We start from the raw sequence: 18,843 nt of genomic DNA on the forward strand, positions 1-18,843 counted from the left end.
GACCACGGAAGACAACTAAAGTGGATGATCGCAGAATCCTTTCCTTGGTGAAGAAAAACCCCTTCACAACATCAACAGAAGTCAAGAATGCACTGGAGAAGGTAGGCATATCATTGTCAATATCTACAATCAAGAGACGCCTTCATGAATGTAAATACAGAGAGTTTACAACAAGGTGAAAACCACTGGTAACATTCAAGAACAGGAAAGCCAGATTAGACTTTGCCAGAAAACATCTAAAAAAGCCTCCCATGTTCTGGAATAAGATTCTTTGGACTGATGAAACCAAGATTAACTTGTACCAGAATGATGGGAAGAGAAAAGTATGGTGAAAGAAAGGAACAGCTCATGATCTAAAGTATACCACATCATGTGTCAAACATGGTAGAGACAGTGTTATGGCATGGGCATATATGGCTGCCATTGGAACGGGCTCACTGGTGTTTCTTGAAGATGTGACTGCTGACAGAAGTAGCAAGATGAATTCTGAAGTGTATAGGGCTATACTCTCTGATAGGACGCCGCTTCACAGTGCAGGTGGATAATGACCCTAAATATACTGCGAAAGCAACTCAAGACTTTTTGAAGGCAAAGAAATGGAATATTCTTCAAGTCAGTCGCCTGATCTCAACCCAACAGAGCATGCTTTTCACATACTGAAGACACGACTGAAGGCAGAAAGACCCACAAACAAGCAGCAACTGAAGGTGGCTGTAGTGAAGGCCTGGCAAAGCAGCTCCAGGGAGGAAACTCAGAATTTGAGTTTTGAGAACATGGGCTCCAGACTTCAGGCAGTCATTGATTGCAAAGGATTTTCATCGTAGAATTAAAATTATGGTTATATTTACAGTTATGTCACTTTGTCCAAATACCTTTGAGTCCCTGAAAATGGAGGTACTTTGTTGAAAATGGCTGTAATTCCTAAACGGTAAATGCCATATTTTTGTGGAACCTCTTAAAATAAAGCTGACAGTCTACACTTTGATCACATCTTGATTGTTTTATTTCAAATCCATTGTGGTGGTGTATAAAGGCAAAATCACAAAAACTCTGTCATTGTCCAAATACTTCCAGACCTAACTATATGTATGTATGTATGTATGTATGTATATATATATATATATATATATATATATATATATATATGTATATATATATATATATATATATATTTATATTTGCTATATTTTGTTAAAAAATTATATCTAATGTTGATAACCAAAATGAGAAAATATGTATTAGGTCTGAATATTAACCATTTTTCTTGGCTTGGTCACACTAGAAGAATTTCCCTTTTTTTGATCATGGTATTCCAACACATGGACAATCCATTTACTTTTTAATAAGCGATATTTAGAAAAAGTTAAAAATGCATACAACAAGCAATTTGAAGGATTAAAAAAACATCCAAAGAAGCTGGGTATATTTTTGAATAATTTACGCATGAAAGGGTTACACAGATGTTTTTCAGCAAACACAAGGCCACAAATACAATGTTTACAGAGCTATGACTGAGTGGAAATTACTGTTTACTTCCCAGGAGAGGCCAGATGGACCCACATGACCTCTACCAACAGCAAGGAAGAGCACAGCAACAAAAGTTAATAACTGCTCTTAGAAGCAGAACTCTACCTCATTGAGCATGCTCAGTCAGTGACCAATAGGCAGAATCTAAGGTCAAAGGTTGATTAGTAGAATGCCAGGGTATCATGCACGTACATCTACCCCCACCTTACCCAAACCTGGCATAACACTACAGGGACGGAATGGACAGATTTATTAATGTTTAGTTCCAAGCAAAGCTGGCTGAGTCTGGGGAAGCTTTGGTGCCCAAAAAGGCAAGAACGATACTGGAGCAAATTTAAACAATTCCCCTGCTTCAGTCGTCCGCTCTGCCCTCCCCTGCCCCCGGACCGCCTACCCTCAAGTGTGACTGCGAGTACGCCCCTCCCTCCTCGCATGGGATTGGCTGCCGGCTCCATGGAAGTGTGCAGACCGGAATGGATGGAGAGGTTGAACTCGGCTTCGGTCGAGAAGTCAAAACAATCTGTGATTCGACACAACAGGGTGGAAACATGCTCCTTAGTGCTGTTTGTGTGTTATTCCACCGTAAAACATTAGACAGTGGAACGTCTGTCTGGTGTCACAGCAGTGCACAAAATCAGCAGCACAAAAGACAAAGAACAACAACACGAACAACCATAAAAAGAGAGGTGCTACAATATTACATTCATTTCACAACAAAACCACAACATGAAACAGTTAAAATGATGCCTTGGACAGATGAGAGATTAGAATAATAAAAAAAGAATCGAATCCATTTCTAATAAAAGGGAGGTTAGGAAGAACACATGACGCCCGATAAGCTGTCTTACCTTCTCTCTTCCAGCGAAGCCTGCGAATCGAGGCTGCAGTAATGGCGGAGCGAGAGATCCTCCTGACGGTGGGAGTCACCTCCACCTGCAGTACCTTCTTCCCTCGAGAACCATCTGGAGCGCTGTCTGGCAAGGAGTTCTTCATTGCGTTCCCCAACTGATGAAGGAGGAGGGGGGTGGGGTGATAAGGGTAGGAGATATTGATACTGCATCACTGCAAATTACCCCTGGTAATGGCAGGTAGGTATTTACATTTTCTTCACCTTTCTGTGGTTATATTTGTGCAGTAACTGGTCATTAATTTGGAGTATCTGTATGTCATATTTTCTATTATGCTTAGGCAATATTGATTTTTCCCAGCTTATGATTTACCATTAAAAATCAAGACTAATGATTTAATCATTTAGAATCGCTAAAAAAGACAGGAAGACTAGCATTTCAGGTTTATGGAAATTAAGGAAGGGTGTAATATTATTAGCTGTGCAGTCGGGAACTGCTTGCTGGCAGTGGCAATGCACAGTAAACAGTATAATTAAAAAAAAAAAAGAATTTCAATGGTCAGGTGTCCACATACTTATGGCCATATAGTGTTTAACGCACAAGCTTACATTCTAGTCATAGTAAATCAGGAATTTCTGTGTAGTACTGTGAGTTCTCACCAGCAGAGGCTCAGAATAGAGTTCCAGCTGAGCTCTGTATAAGATATCATCCAGCGCCTCTCTCCCCAGATCCCACTCCCCATTATAACTGCAAGAGATCACACACACATACACCAAGTTGCTAGTCTAATGGGCATACAGTACTTTACAAAAAGGTGCATTTCAGTAAGTAATAAAACACAACTGGGATGTGATGTTACAATGGGGTGGTGTGATGCGGCCTGATGCAAAGCAGAGTTACTGTTACCACCCTGAAGTTGATTATTTTCTAATAACAACACAACCTGAAGTGTTTTATTCAACCTACACTGCAGCCAATGCTAACATTTTGAAATTTGTCAGTTTTATTAGTCACAAAAAGCGACACATCACAATTCTATAAGAGATTTCGACAATGAATCAATATGAATCAATATGAAACACAGTATATATTTTCGCTAAGAAACCTCCATCAAAACAACATTTTGAAAAATGTGAAGACGGTGTGTAATGATACTTTAATTTGTGTGTAGATATTAGGTGTAGCTATTAGGTGTAGCTATTCATGTATTGTACAATTACATACACAATGTCTCTATTGTCAGCAAATTTAATTAATTTTAGCTCGACTGGGACTTCTGAGTTGTAACTGTAATTACTAAAGCAAGTTAAGAATGAAAGTATGTACTATAAGCATGAATTCAAAATGTCCCCTTTCTGTTTGCTTTCCTGATGGAGAACAGTAGGAACTGAGCATCTTGCCAGCTGCTCTAATCAGGTAGATGTGTGTTTGTTCAGAGAAGCTCAGAGATGCTTATTCATGTTTCATCTACAGCCAACAAGCCGAGCAAACACAGAGGAGGGGAACTGGGAGGATCTGAAATCTCACTCTTTGATCAGTGTTAGTGTTACACTCATGCACAGGAGGCCGAACTGTACACCGTGTTCAGTTGCTTGTATGTTAACAATGTAGATGCACGTGTGGCTGCTCTTCGGTCTTTTCCTGCCACACCTCAGCTTTCTGTAGCGGTGTAATGGGACATTACATGCACAGGAGTCTCATTTGTCCCGCATTATCCATGACTCCGTACTGAATCCGTAGCACTAATGAGCACTAGCACTTGCTCCAGCTTTCATGTTTAATTATCTAACTTGTACTGATGTACTGAAATGAAAACTTGAGCATCGAGCCTTGAATTTATTTATCAGCATTTATTTCATTTATTGGGGTTTTAAAACCATTGCATAATTAATAGGAATGATAGTCAGCGAGACCGGATTTCAAAACTACAAGAAACCTGTTGTAGTCTGGAAAATAAATAAATAAATAAATAAATAAATAAATATAAAACTTTTTTTTTTCTCAAATCAGTATCCAGTCCATTAGGCTATTAAACTGTTTTCAATCTAAGCAAGTCATGAACTGCTCTGCTTTTTATATATCCGATTAATGAATTTCATTTTAAATACACAGTTTTTAGTGCGTCACAGTTTGAACACATTATCAAGAACAACAAAAACAGTGAGGTCTAAATATGCATATAGAGTATCTGATGAAATATTCAGCTTCATTACTCACTCATCCTGGGACAACCTTTGATATTCTCTGTTTTTACTGAACTGACATACCAACATGCTAAAAAAAAATAATAAATGTGAGTATGAAAACTATGTCTAACTTCATACCCACCCTGCCTTTGTTATCTACCTTATCCACCTCCTTATCTTTGCAGAAAGCCTAGGAAAGTTTAGAAAGTGCAGAAACATTTCTACAACGTTTTGGGAAAATATAGTTACATTTTCTTAAAGTAAATATGCCAAAATAGCTTTCTCAGCCACAGAGTTATCTGATGGGTTTTCCCAGGCCACCTCACGAGTAGCTGTACTGCTAAACTGCATTGTTTCTGGTCTTCTAATTGATAGAAACTTGTAGCAGTTCTATCTCTACCAACTATATGCTTGAGTGTCTTCTGCTTCACCTGAAAGTCACTATGGATAAGTGATTTATAGGTTTAAAAAAAAAAAAAAAAATCGCTTCCTGTCTCTTGATGAAGATTCTCTTTGGGATCATGACACCATGATGCACTTTTTTGAAATCTCATTTTCAGTCGCTCTCAGAGCAAACAGGTTCAATAGACACATTAAATAGTGAGCAGCCTCATAATCAGACGTGTCAAACACCAGTTGTGGAGAAACACAAGACTAGTATCCCTCGTTCATCTCAGAAACAATGTGCCAAGTAAGGAATAAAACATGCCGTTTTAGGCATGCTGTTATAGGAAACTAATCAACAGTGCGGTGGTGTGATACATTACCGTGCTAAAGTTGATTAATTTCCAACAACAGCATACCCAGTCATGTTTTACTTCTCTTAAACCACAGCCATTTGCCACTGTTTTTCAATTTTTTATCAATTAAAAAATGCCACGTCATATTTATTATTTGTAATCAGATAAGTGATTGTATGCAGCCTGTCATTTTAATGAGAAACCGTAACGAGAAAATGGGACTATGAGATAATTGTGTCGTTCTGTTCATCACTGTTACAGAGTGGCTTCTGAGTAAGTAAAAATCACGTTTGCGAAAATCACTGTTGTACAATGAGTATATCGATCTGCTCTCACTTTCCTGCTCTCTCTCTCTCTCTCTCTCTCTCTCTGTCCCTGTCCTTCCTCCTTATATCACAGCACAGCAATCAGAGCAGGGACTCCATTATCATCCCTAACTTGTTTAGCAGCGGTCGCATCCAGATTAAATGAAATCGACTGCCCCTCTAGATAATAGAATAAAACTGCTGCTAATTGAGGCTTCTTGACAACAGGGAAGATCTCTGGAAAGATACGTCATGTCTGTCGTAGCCACATACATGACATCCTGATAATCTGGACTCAGTAGTCATCTGTGTTCAGTGTCTAAAAATACCACTGGCGCCTCCTATATCCGATAACACAGCCCGTGATGTAAACTTGAAACCGACTGCCACTCCAATGCAACCAATGCAAACTCAGTGACCTTTCTAAAGACATATGGTCACATGACACTGCATATCTATGCAATTTATAGCATATAGGTAAGTGTTACTTGAATGTGGCATAACCAGATATTATCTGAGTCCTATATATCCGTCAATCTACACAGAGCGCCATATGAGTGCTTCCTCACTCTTATGTGCACACATATCCAATATTTGAGTCCTAGATATCCATCAATCCATATAGAGTGCCATATGAGTGCTTCCTCTCACTGCTGTAAATTTAATATCTGTCCATAAACATTTAAACATACTTCCATAACAATAACCAAAATGTCAGCAAGTGCTGTGTTTTCCTTCAACAGCATTTGACATAAGTGTTGTGGCAAGAGGGTTTATGAATAAAGTTAATTATTCAAGTTTACTTGCTTTAAAAGCAATACAAGTCACACACTAGTATGCGTGTGTTATCTATCTAATTTAGTTAATAATTATTGAAATCCAAATTTCAAACACAAATACACTATATATATATATATATATATATATATATATAAATCTACTGTTGTCATCATCATAAAATGAAAAATTAAGAAAAAAGGACTTCAGAAATTAACGCAAGTCTATGAGAAACACATGCTTCTGGGAAGTATACACTTCTGGAGTAGTGGCTTCATCAGTGCAATTTTTTTGCTGCCTATCCTGGTCTCTAACATGTATATTTATTGTTGTAACACACTTACATGGCATGATAAACGGCAGTGAGCATCTGCACCATAAACTCAGGGTCCAGCACCACGCGGTTACAGGGTTCCCGCCACGTCTTCTGCTGCTGCCGTGGAAACCCACACACACACAACCTAAAACAAACGCAGCACTGTTAGTACACACACAGAAACACATACACACACACGCAAACTGAAAGACACGTAATACACAGTCTCACCTGATACAAGGACATAAAATATCTATTTATATGGATACGATTCGAATTTTTAGTTTTTATTTTAGAAAGTTTGTCAGAAAGGTTCACAAGTCATCTCGTTGAGACTAGAGGTGTACATTGGGGCTGGGATCCTGCAGGACCAAACAACAACAACAAGAAAATCACACAAGTTAACGTTTTTTTACCTTAACTCAAAGAAATTTTTTGTGTGATGCATTTACAGTAACCATGGCAACTGGCTGGTCAGGGTCTCGATGCTTTAAATTTGTCTCCTAGTTTGTTTAAATTTTGAGAAATATAACCAGCTATATTCCTTAGAAAATACTCCAGGCAAGTACAAACAAAGCGGGATTAAAAATAAAAACCCATTCTGTGCACATCTCTAGCTGAGACCAATTATAAACTGGAGTAAGGTAGCTGAGGTTGAGGAACTGACCATGCTGTCATAGACCATGCTGATACATCTGTTTTTTTCCCCCCCAGTGTTAGAAAGACAGGTAGGGTTCATATTTAATTAAGGGGGGAAAAAAAAACAAAAAAAACCTGGCTTAGGCCATGCTCATTGTCACGTTTAAATCATATACACTCACCGTCCACTTTATTAGGAACGTCTGTATACCTGCACATTCATGTAGTTGTCTAATCAGTGAGAGCAGACAAAATTTAAAAATAATGAAAAATCAGGTGCATAGGTGTTCCTAATACAGTGGACAGTGAGTGTAGATGCAGATACGAATATTTGGAGCTACAGATACATAACATGAGACAGAATGACAGCACTTTTAATGCAAACTGTCCTGCAAATAGCCATCAATTAAAACTTCCTGTTTGAAGTCCTCCTTGTGCATTCTTGGCTCAGTGTGAGTGTGTGTGTGTGTGTGTGTGTGTGTGTGTGTGTGTGTGTGGCTTACTTTATTATATGGCCTGTTACTGTTTAATGATGCACCATGTGGGGGTTGATGTGTCAGACAGGACTGTTTAACGCACACATGAGCGATAGAATGTATTTTCAGGTCAAGTGCAGGAAGTGAGAAGCTGACACAGAAAACATCTTCAGACTCTAACATCCTGCTGAGGGCTAATGAGGCACTCCATCACAGCTGTCACAAAGTTCCAACTGTCTCTGTGTGTGTGTGTGTGTGTGTCTGTGTGTGTGTGTGTGCACTGTGGAGCTTTCAGAACACATTTCACAGTTTCATCACTTATAAAATATTTGTAATGCGTACTTGGTTAAAGGTATTTATGGAAAAGAAGAAGAAAAAAAAAAAAAAAGAAACAAGTCATTTGTGAAATCCAGTTCCAGACACTAACATGGCTGCCAATAAATCTCTGGAATGTGAGGGACTTTACAGTAAAACAGGTCTATTGCTTTATGAATGTGACATCATAACTCCTCTTATGCGCTTCCATATAAACATGTAAATAAGCACATATCAGTACATTCTTGATAAAATTAGATTTTTTAACTTAAAAAAAGTGACACAATGCTCATAATTAGTTGATGGGATACGAACTCATGGTGTAATGCTGTTGCTGACATTCATTCGGTCTGTGCCAGTATAAAATGATAGGCTCATTAATATTCAAATGCCTACAAATGATTATTTTTTTAATGCGTTTGAAGATTAATGATTCTATCCTTTTTTTTAAATATTACTTTACAAGTGATGTGCAAGCTAAAGAGTGCACAACTGCTGAACGTTATTCTAGTTCAGCTGTGGATATCTGTGTGTGTGTGTGTGTGTGTGTGTGTGTGTGTGTGTGTGTGTGTGTTCTATTGATTATCACTCAACATCCCTGCTGTGTCCAAACCTGAATCTTGACTACAGCAATATTTTAAAGCTTGTGTATCTCTCCGTGAACGCCGTGTTCATGTGATGACTGCACTTCTTACCGTGAGCTCATGCGGCACACAGCCTGGTATGACGAGGAGGGCATGTACACCACGGCTGAGTTGTAGCACAGCATGAGGAAACACAGCACCTCAAACCTGGGAAAGCAGAGGAACAGCGATCAGCTCACAGCAGTGTTGGAGAACAAGAGAGTTTACACACTTCCTGGTGAAGGAAAGTGTTTTCCAGTGTTACCAGCTGATTCACACACAGAAATGCTCTTATAATATCTACTGCACTTACATATTGAGAATTGTGGGAAGTGTTCGATTTGCAACATTATTCCGGAAGAATGTGTGTAAGGTTTGTGGGAGTTTTGTGTGCTTAGAACGAAGATCCAATAACATCAACTATCACAAAAAAAACAGAGTAAAGAAAAAAAAACACAATGGAGCATGCTGTTATAGGAAAATAATCAATGATGAAGTTGTGTGATGCAATCAGACACAAAGCTGAGTTATCACCACCACCAACACCACCATGACCCATGGCAACTCGTCAATGCTAACAATACGTTATTTATTAAAGAATGACATGTTTAGTTACAAGTTACAAGGTTGTGGAACTTCCCAAAGCAAGTTCCTGTTATCACTTAGCACCTATAAACAGTAGCTCCCTCACCAGATTCACTTTTTTTTCTTTACTGAAGTTAAAAAGTTCATAATAAATGCAGCCTGTTGCCGAGAAACTGCAAAGCCCTCTGTTGTGAAAACTTTAAAGACACTTTACGTCTGACTGACAAAGCACTGACATTGGATACTCCTTCCAAAAATGCTAAATAAATGTCTCCTCACAGAAAACTACACCATATCAACAATTACATGTTTTTAAAATGTGTTTAAGTGAGCATCCATCATACAAGTCCACATGTCAGATGTTAGTATAGAAACGAGCGCATTAATAAGAACAGCTGGAAGTACGATCAGGGCTGCTGTTATAGAAAATTAAAACAACACCTTCTGACCAATCAGAATCGAGAATTCAACAGCGCTGTGGTATAACATGTGGTATAATGACAACGTATAATGCGACCCAACACCAGCCAGTGTCTTCAAACTGTTTCAGTGATTTTTTTTTTTATTTGGATTGGTCTGACCCTTTGTTCAGAGCAGCTGCTATCGATTTCAGCACTGCTGCAGGCCAGACTCGACTTCTCCACAGAGGAAGATACTGTATGTATAGCCGAACTCGTCAACACAATAAACACGTGCAGAGGGTGTTAAGTTTCAGCTAGTGAGCCAAAACAATCAGAGAGCTTCTGTGTGGCTCTTTACACACGCACTGTATACATGACCTTTACTGCTTACAAGACATTGGTAGAAAAGTTCAGTTCCTAATGTTTGAGTGTTTTCTAGACCTATAATAATAGATATTTTAAAGATATCTGAGAAAAAAACTGTAAGTCACAATCCTGTAGAGGGTATGATGGTTTTATTTCAGGCTTCTCTGACCCTGCCTCAACCAGAACAGAGCCAAAAAAAAAGTTTTAAACTAAAAAGTTACCACAGATATCACGTCATATCACCCTGTTAATTATCTTAAACTCTCAGGATCTGTCAGTTTTAGTAAGTACATACGTTTCATTTGTATTTAAAGTTATTGTTATCAAGTTTCAGTAGGATAATTAAATAAATAAATAAATAAATAAATACTCAGACACCATGTGATCTAACACATGTGACACAACCGTTAAATTAAAAGCTTTAAAAAAGCTTAAAATTATGCTTGTAATATTAAAACTCTGTAACTTTTCTGTAACTATTACCTTCACTGAAGTCACTAAATAATGCACAGCAGGTACTGAAAAATAAATAATTATAATAAATAACCGAGTACGCAGCCAGACATTTAGCCAGAGTATTAGTAATACTTTTGTAAAGATTACATAAAGATATGATAACTAAGAAAAACAAGCTACTGAAATAATTGCCAAAATAATATTGTTGTGAATATGTGAACTCTTTGGCCAAATAACCCTTGTTACTTGCCGCTGCATGACACACAGCTGGAGAGGTGGACAAGACACGGCACATTACTCAGCTATGCAGGGAATGTAAAGCACTCTCTCCTTTAACTCAGCAGGGGTTAATCAATGGAAATGTCTGGAACTAGTGTTCTATTTTAGTGATCATTGCACACACAAAAACATTACACCAATGTATATACAACCCGGTGTGTTCGTGACCTTTGGTGTAAAAGGCAATGAGCAGGATTTTAATGAATATTTTATTAACAGGTGTAATTACGCCGGCAGCTGCAATGTCCAATCCAATCAGCGCCACTTGTTTCCTTTAAGAACAGATGTATAATGGCATATACTTATACAGAGTTCACCTACTAACTTCGTACTGATTTCTAGTGGTAGTAATAACTAGCTGACTGAACTTAGAGAAATATTTCTTTTTTCTCTGTGCCTAGATGAATCAACAGTCCAAAATCAGTGGAAGGGATTAAATGCAAGTGGTCAAGAATACAGACACCAGGATAATGCAGAGATCGAAATGTCTTAAAGAGAAAAACATGCAGAAATTCGGTGATGAACATAGACTGAATGTGGCAGAGTTCAGCCTCTATTTATCAAACTATAAACACTACACAATACAGGATGCATGCTAAAGTGTGCAGTCTAGACCTGCAGTTAAAGCAGTATATATTTATCAATATTTAATAGTGTGCTTAAAAAAAAAACAAAACAAAGCAAATAAGCAAACAAACAAACAAACAAGCAAGCTAGCAAACAAGCAAGCAAACAAGGCATCAAACAAAAACAAACAAGCAAACAAGCAAGCTAGCAAACAAGCAAGCAAACAACAAGCAACAAGCAACCAAGGCATCAAACAAAAACAAACAAGCAAACAAGCAAACAAGCAACAAGCACACAAACAAGCAACAAGCACGCAAGCAAACAAGCAACAAGCACACAAGCACACACAAGCAACAAGTAATCCAGCAAACAAAAACAAGCAAGCAAGCAAACAAACAAGCAAACAAGCAAACCCAAATGTTTTGGACTAATGGAACTGAATCCTCATGCTCATGAATAAATATATACTAATTACATCTTATCAATTTACAGCATGTGTGTAAAGCCTCTACGAAAAACATGACATCTACCACATTTGTTTTTTTGTAAACATATTAAAGGAGAATTTAAGACCCATGCACGACTACATTAGTTATATAACCAGCTTCATACCAGCTCCAACAGCAAAAAAAAAAAAAAAAAAAAAAATTTTTTAAGTTTAATATACAGTATGTGGATGCATGTCATGTTATTGGAACTTTCGATAACTGACATCATCTTGAGATTAACTGAGCTGTTTGTTCTTAAAATGCTACATATAAAATAAGAAATCGTTTGATTTGATTAGTAGTTGAATGAAGTAGACTGTGTATGTTGAAGTGGTATGAAATAAAGAGTAAACATCCACAAAGCCAGGCTGTAAGTAACGGGGCAGGATTTAGAAGTCAGGGAGAGAGGAATAGGAACAGGAATAGAGTTTTATCCCTGCGTCTGTCCTGAAATTTTTTTTGAAAATCACACACACTCTTTTGCGCCACACCACCACCATCAGTGTACCATTCATTTATGACCACAAAAATAGGAACAGAGATGAATTATGATTATGGTTGTGCTGACAGGAAAAGAGGGACCCAACTACTTCAAATCATCTGACTGTAATTATATTTCTGCAAATGTTAAAAAAAAAAAAAGACAGCATAAGGAAACACACATGCGTACACAAAAATCTGTTCGAGATATGTGGGACATATCCAAGCTGAGATCGATGTGTGATATTTATGAGGGCCAGGTGCTCTCTCTCTCTCACTCTGTGTGTGTGTGTGTGTGTGTGTGTGTGTGTGAGAGAGAGAATGAGAGAGTGTATGTCCCTAGGGAGGCAACTAAGGACTGAACTAAAAATAGCACACGTGTGATACCTGTTTTGTGCGGTGAAGGTCTCTCTCTGGGGATGCAGGCCGCTGTAAACCACTCTGATTAGATCATGCTGACATAGAGCTCCCTCTGTCAGAGCCATGGAACCGAGACTGGAGGGCTGAGGGGACACACGTTAAAAATAAATAAATAAATAAATAGATTTCAAAAATGAAATATCACAGTGCTTAAAAAAAAAAAAAAAATCACTGAACAATAATCTATGAAAATGCTTAATACATTCACAACCAAGAAACTGTTGAAAATATTTCACTATCATCTCAACATCATTAAAAATGATTCTGTGTATGACATTTATAAGGACCCCAAGTGCCACTGCGAGCCAGAACAGGTATCCAGGCCCAAACGTTTGAGTTTGTTACAGGTAGACATGAGTGGGATTTCTGTCCCTGAGCCTCATATAATTAAATTAATAAACCAGTCAATCAATTAATTAATTAATATGTAACCAATCCTAAGAAACCATATAAAAATAATTTTTGATTTCAGGGACACTTCAAATGATTTGGGATAGATCATCATCATAAATTCTATATTCTATTTTCAGTGAGGTTAAAGTGTGTGTCACACGTCACTCGGAGAACAGCATCAGATTTAATAAGCTTTGTCATTCTTCTCAGCACTGAGGAGCTCCACAGTCTTCTGTACCAACACATAAGCAGCACTGCAGAGACACACGCTGGCAGTGTGACAGCAGAATAGTGACGAATACTGAAGCCTCTGCGTGCGTGTGAGATAAGGAGTGTGTGATGTAGAAAATCTTTCAAGAACTCACACACACACACACACACACACGCACGCTCCCCTTGCAGTAACCTTGTGTGGCAGTGCTGAGATTGAGGGATCTCATGCTTGTAATTACTTGCAGTAATTTAGTCATACAGTGTGTCTGTAGAAGCTAAAGCACAGCGCCGCATCAGTTACTGCTGCGTCGCTGCAGGGCAAATCTAAAGCTGAGAGTAGATGCTAAATGTGTTTGTTAACAAAACTGCATGAGCCAAGAGGAGTGTGTTGATTATTCACTGAGGAAAAAAAAAACTCAGGGTTCCCACACGAAATACATGACATTTCCGTACATTCAAACAAACTTCCAACCATCCATCCATCCATCCTCTGTGCCGCTTATCCTAACGGGGACGGGGTCAGCATGCAAGCTGTGCGCACACAGGGCGGAGGCGGGAGTCGAACCTCCAACCCCGGAGATGTGAGGCAACAGTGCTAGCCACTAAGCCAGTGTGCCCCCCCTCAAACAAACTTGTTTTTGCCTTTTTTTCCCCCTCCCACTTAATAAACTGTCCATTGGACACAATATTATAAGTAGAAAGACATTTTAGACTGGGGTTGTACTTATTTTTAATTAGCAATGTATCAGTAGCATTTTTTTTGCTGTTAGCCATGAACTCTTCTTATTGAGTTATCGTGTTTAAATAGTATCTATAATATATAGATACTCTGGCTCTAACCTGCCCTCTAAGTAGATTTAATCCACTTTTAATCCAGATGTTCCAAAAATATGTAGGTGAGTACGTAATCTGTGTCACTTGTGTGTTTGCACATTCTCATGTAGTCCGGCATCAAGCCAGTGGCCTTTGACCAGAGGTATTAGATTCATCCCTTTGAGCCCCTGTCCTGGATATCGGTTCTCAAAAACCAACTCCTGCATATGTTACACCTTAAAAATTAGCTACTTTATATTTAAACTGAGGCTGATAAAAGATTTCACATATTTTCCAAAACATAAAGAATATTTTATCATTTACCAAAACCTATCCAAGTCTGGAAAATTCCAGGGAAATCATTTCCCATGACTTTTCCAGGATTTCCATGACCTTGGAAAACCCTGTCACCCTGCATTTATGCTAGCAAGAGACAAGTCGTTTGTCCCGCCTGTAAATTGTCTCTTGTAGGCATGCGGCGAGCGCTATTGCTGTCGCTTGTGGGCGTGGCCTGTCCAGCGTTTTTAGTCCCATGAGAAAGAGTAGTAGACAAAATGTATGGTCTATAGCACAGGATTTAGGTATTAATGTTGCTAAGTGTTTACCATGTGAAAGAAAGTGCGAAAATTAGCTGTTTGTTGGTTCTATGTTACATGATAGACTTTGTGTTAAGTTTGTTAGCAGATTATCAGTGTAAGATAATTCTACACTAACTGCATACACTCATAGGCACAGTCATAATTTTTTTCTTCCTTTTTTTTTCAGGTCAAACTATAAATGAGAGCTAATTGAGTAAATTATAGAATATATTAATTAATTATAGAGAAATTCCATTACTAGCCAAACATTTTGCACCAAATATTGTGCAAATTCAACCTGTATATACAGTAATTCAATGGTGCTACTCCTTAAAATGCTCTTGTTTGACACATTGGGTAATGAAAACCACAATTAATTCTCAAACTCCCGACCATTAGGTGTGTGTGAGAAATTGCTCTCCTGCATTGCCAGCTTCATAAAGACATTATTAAACGTTAACAACACAGGAAGCAGTGTCAGGTGTGACCTGGCCAGCTCGCATAAAAACAACATAAACATCGACATAATCAGGCAGCTCTATGGCTAAGTGCAGGCATGAATCTCATTAAGACAAGTCAGAGAACCATGAGTGTCAGCTCAGAGCGAGGAAAATTACAACAAACAAGGGAATAATAACATGAAAAAACAAATCATTTAACCTCATTACGAACAGTGATGAATATTTAGAGGGCACCCACAATTCCTTCAGGACTAGGGACAGGAACAAAAAAACAATAATAAGATAAGCAAGAAGAAGACAGAGCAGAAAGAAGCAGCTGGAATCATAAAGTATAGCAATTAATATTAATTAACAAAAAAAGAAAGAAAGACTGAATGAATAAAGAAATAAAATTAATGAATATGAATTAATATAATATAATATAATATAATATAATATAATGGTCAGTATGTGTGCATTAGTACAGGTAGTTTCAGGTATAACATGAATGATAGGTTAATATTAATTCACTCATTCTAATGCATTATTGTTTCTATAGTAACAGCTCATACTCAGGGACGTATATGGAGAAAATGCCATATAATCTAAGACTGATAATAAACAAACTAATAATAAAAATGCTTTGTTGTTTAACAATGCAATTCTTATAATCATTGATGTGGTGTGTGTGTGTGTGTGTGTGTGTGTGTGTGTGTGTGTGTGTGTGTGTGAGAGAGAGAGAGAGAGAGAGAGAGAGAGAGAGATGCTGGTGAACAGGAACTAGCTTGTCTCTCAGACATTCCACATCTTTAAATCTAACTATAAACCATTAAAATGTGAGACATGTCGTTCATTAATAGATTAAACATTTTAATTGCTGGCAAATCGCTGTGGTATAAGCTGTGGTATAAGAATAACACACTCCAGGGATTATTATAGGAATTAAGGAAGCCCTGAAGCGCAAGGCTGAATTTTTTTTTAATTGCCGTACCATTATTTTGACTAACCAAGTCGCTGAATTAGTGTCTCGTTATTTTGAGTAACTTCTTGTTTTGACTTCCTAAGTCATTATTTTGAAGTCAAGAGAAACAACAAAAGTTAAAACAACAAGGTTGTTCTTCAAAATAATGACTTAGGAAGTCAAAACAAGAAGTTGAGATATGACGAGATACTAAATCAAAATAACGACTTAATAACTCAAAATAATGGGATACTGTCAAAATAATGACTTAGTAAGTCAGAATAATGAGATACTAAATCAAAATAATGACTCAGTATCTCTTTATCAAGTCAAAATAGTGACATCATAAGTCAGAATATGAGATACTAAATCAAAATAAAAACTTAGTAAATCAAGATACTATGTCGACATGACTTAGCAAGTCATAAAATTCATAGTAAGTCAAAATAACAAGATATTAAGTCAAACTACTAACTTTGACACAGCAATTGAAAAGGAAGGAAAAAAAAGAAAAAAAAAAAATCACACCTTTGTTCAGGGCTGCCACAGGGAATAGACTTCACTCTTTGTAAAAGATTTATAAAAAAAAAAAAAAAAAAAAAAAAAACAGTTGCTTTGCAGTACTCGAGTTGGCAATGATGCTCACTCAAAACACTACTCAAACACCTAAAAACCACTAATGAAGCTGCATGGAAAGATTTGTGAAAATCATGGCATGATTTCTGGTCAGTGTGCACTGAGCATCTTCACGCTTGATGCACCATTTCTGACACGTCTGAAAAGCACAGGCACTTCTCCGGAACAGCAGGAGCTCGGATCAGCCGTTGCTGAACGCCCACACACACACACACACACACACACACACACACACACACACACACCAAACGTGATTGAGTCCTGTGGCGTGCTCAGCCTGCTGTTATGAAAACTGAGAGAGCAAAGGCAGGAGTGAAATCACGCACGCTAACTACCGTGTTTGTGGATATTAAGCACTTGAATGCATTACAGCGTCTCAATCCGCTTTGCTCATTCTCACACATGAGAACTTCATTCGTCAGAGCGAGAGTAGATAAACAGGTATCACCAACGGCATTCATACCAGTACCAGTGGATTTATACACACTGAAAACTCACACATTCACAAAAAGAGACACACACACTTCCTTACCTCGTGATATATAGATGGTTTTGACAGTGAAGGAATGGTGAAGGACAACAGCTTGCTGTTTCCCTCTTTGTCTACAATCTCCTGCAACATAAAAGAAATGCATTTCATCAGAGAAAAATGTAACTGACCATCTACCTCATCATTTATGCCAAGTTATGATACACCTTCAGCCAGGTGTATAACAAGCGGAGATGCCAAAATTAATAACAACAAACTCCTAGAAGGCAGGCAGGAAAAAAACAAAAAACAGAATTTACCGCAGTATATGCTGGTTCCATGCAAACTGTATAAATTATAAAATGCATTGGTTGAACTGATATTTAACTGAAATCTGCCAAAATGTTTGGATTTATAAGCAGCCATCTCTATATACATTATGTTGCTTCTGGATGTGATTTCGGTATAGTGTTATCTAGCTACTATATTGGAAGGAGTCTCCAGTGTCAATAATTTGTCACAATCAGTAAAGTTGCGCTCAACTCGCCGTCAGACAAAACTGCCTCAGACAACGACAACAACAACAACAACAAAAAATCCCCTCCTCAATTCAGAATTCCCTACTCTGGGAACTTGTGAAGGACTCCTCAACTCTGAGTTCAGCAAGTGACAACAAATCAACATGGCTGCTCACAGAGTCAACAGTAAACAAAGTAGCACTTCTTTACCTTTAAATGAGTTATTCTGTATATACAAGTATTTGCTTTAGATCAGTCAGCATACAGACATAATCGCTTACTAAATCTATAACATTAACTATACAGTTTACTGTTTTAAGGAGGTAAATATACACCACTGATCATAGTAAGCTGGCTAGCTTGATGCTAACAATTTTTTTACACCACAATACTAAGCATGTGCATTTTGGTGGGCATACAAAATCCATCACTGTGTGTGTGTGTGTGTGTATGTATATATATATATATATATATATATATATACACACACACACACACACACACACACACATACACACACATGAACACACTTCATATTCTCCCATCATGACTCATGTGTGTCCTTGAATGCTGCCTCACAGCTAACACTGGAAGTCCAGTCTGCTCCTGATACCAAACCGCTCTGAAATCTCCTGCACCCCATCCACAACACACACACACCCGCACACACTTTACACCGTAATAAGTCTCAGTCTACAGCTGTGACGTGTCCTACTGATCATAATGAGTTATGATTACACTGAGATAGATATTGATCGACTCTAAATGATCTAACACAGCCATTTGCAACTCTGCAGGAGAGTTTACACCCCTGCAGAGTTTAGTCAAGAGTTAACACACCTGATTTACACACACACACACACACACGCAGCAAGGTGTCTGATTAGGGATGGGAACAAAACGAGAAATTAAAAAAAAAATTATCAGTAATATGCAGGTTTTGATAACTTTACTTACTGGCACTTATTTTTTTTATTTAAGAAATATAGTTTAAGAAACCCATATTGTTTTATTATAACTAGCAAAAT

The 18,843-nt window shown here is 37.8% G+C and overlaps 1 protein-coding gene and 1 long non-coding RNA gene across 4 annotated transcripts in view; one reads left to right on the forward strand and one right to left on the reverse strand.

Moving 5' to 3' along the window:
- The window catches only part of LOC113524760 (hyccin 2), a 70,689-nt gene that overhangs the window by 10,052 nt on the left and 41,794 nt on the right, over positions 1-18,843 (reverse strand). For 2 of the 3 annotated variants that reach the window (XM_053234466.1, XM_053234465.1), the window contains exons 6-12: positions 17,361-17,441; positions 12,762-12,877; positions 8,825-8,920; positions 6,728-6,844; positions 3,035-3,122; positions 2,376-2,532; positions 1,922-2,047 (exon numbers count right to left, since the gene is read on the reverse strand). In XM_053234466.1, the coding sequence (XP_053090441.1) occupies positions 1,922-2,047; positions 2,376-2,532; positions 3,035-3,122; positions 6,728-6,844; positions 8,825-8,920; positions 12,762-12,877; positions 17,361-17,441 (781 nt within the window). The remainder of the gene's footprint in view (positions 1-1,921; positions 2,048-2,375; positions 2,533-3,034; positions 3,123-6,727; positions 6,845-8,824; positions 8,921-12,761; positions 12,878-17,360; positions 17,442-18,843) is intronic. The other variant, XM_026911129.3, reaches the window with a different exon arrangement.
- On the forward strand, positions 2,039-4,651 carry LOC128318423 (uncharacterized). The gene is made up of 3 exons (XR_008301818.1): positions 2,039-2,213; positions 2,390-2,615; positions 3,849-4,651. It is a non-coding gene; the product is annotated as an uncharacterized LOC128318423 (long non-coding RNA).

Source organism: Pangasianodon hypophthalmus, chromosome 5, assembly GCF_027358585.1.
Source record: "Pangasianodon hypophthalmus isolate fPanHyp1 chromosome 5, fPanHyp1.pri, whole genome shotgun sequence".
Lineage (NCBI taxonomy): Eukaryota > Metazoa > Chordata > Actinopteri > Siluriformes > Pangasiidae > Pangasianodon > Pangasianodon hypophthalmus.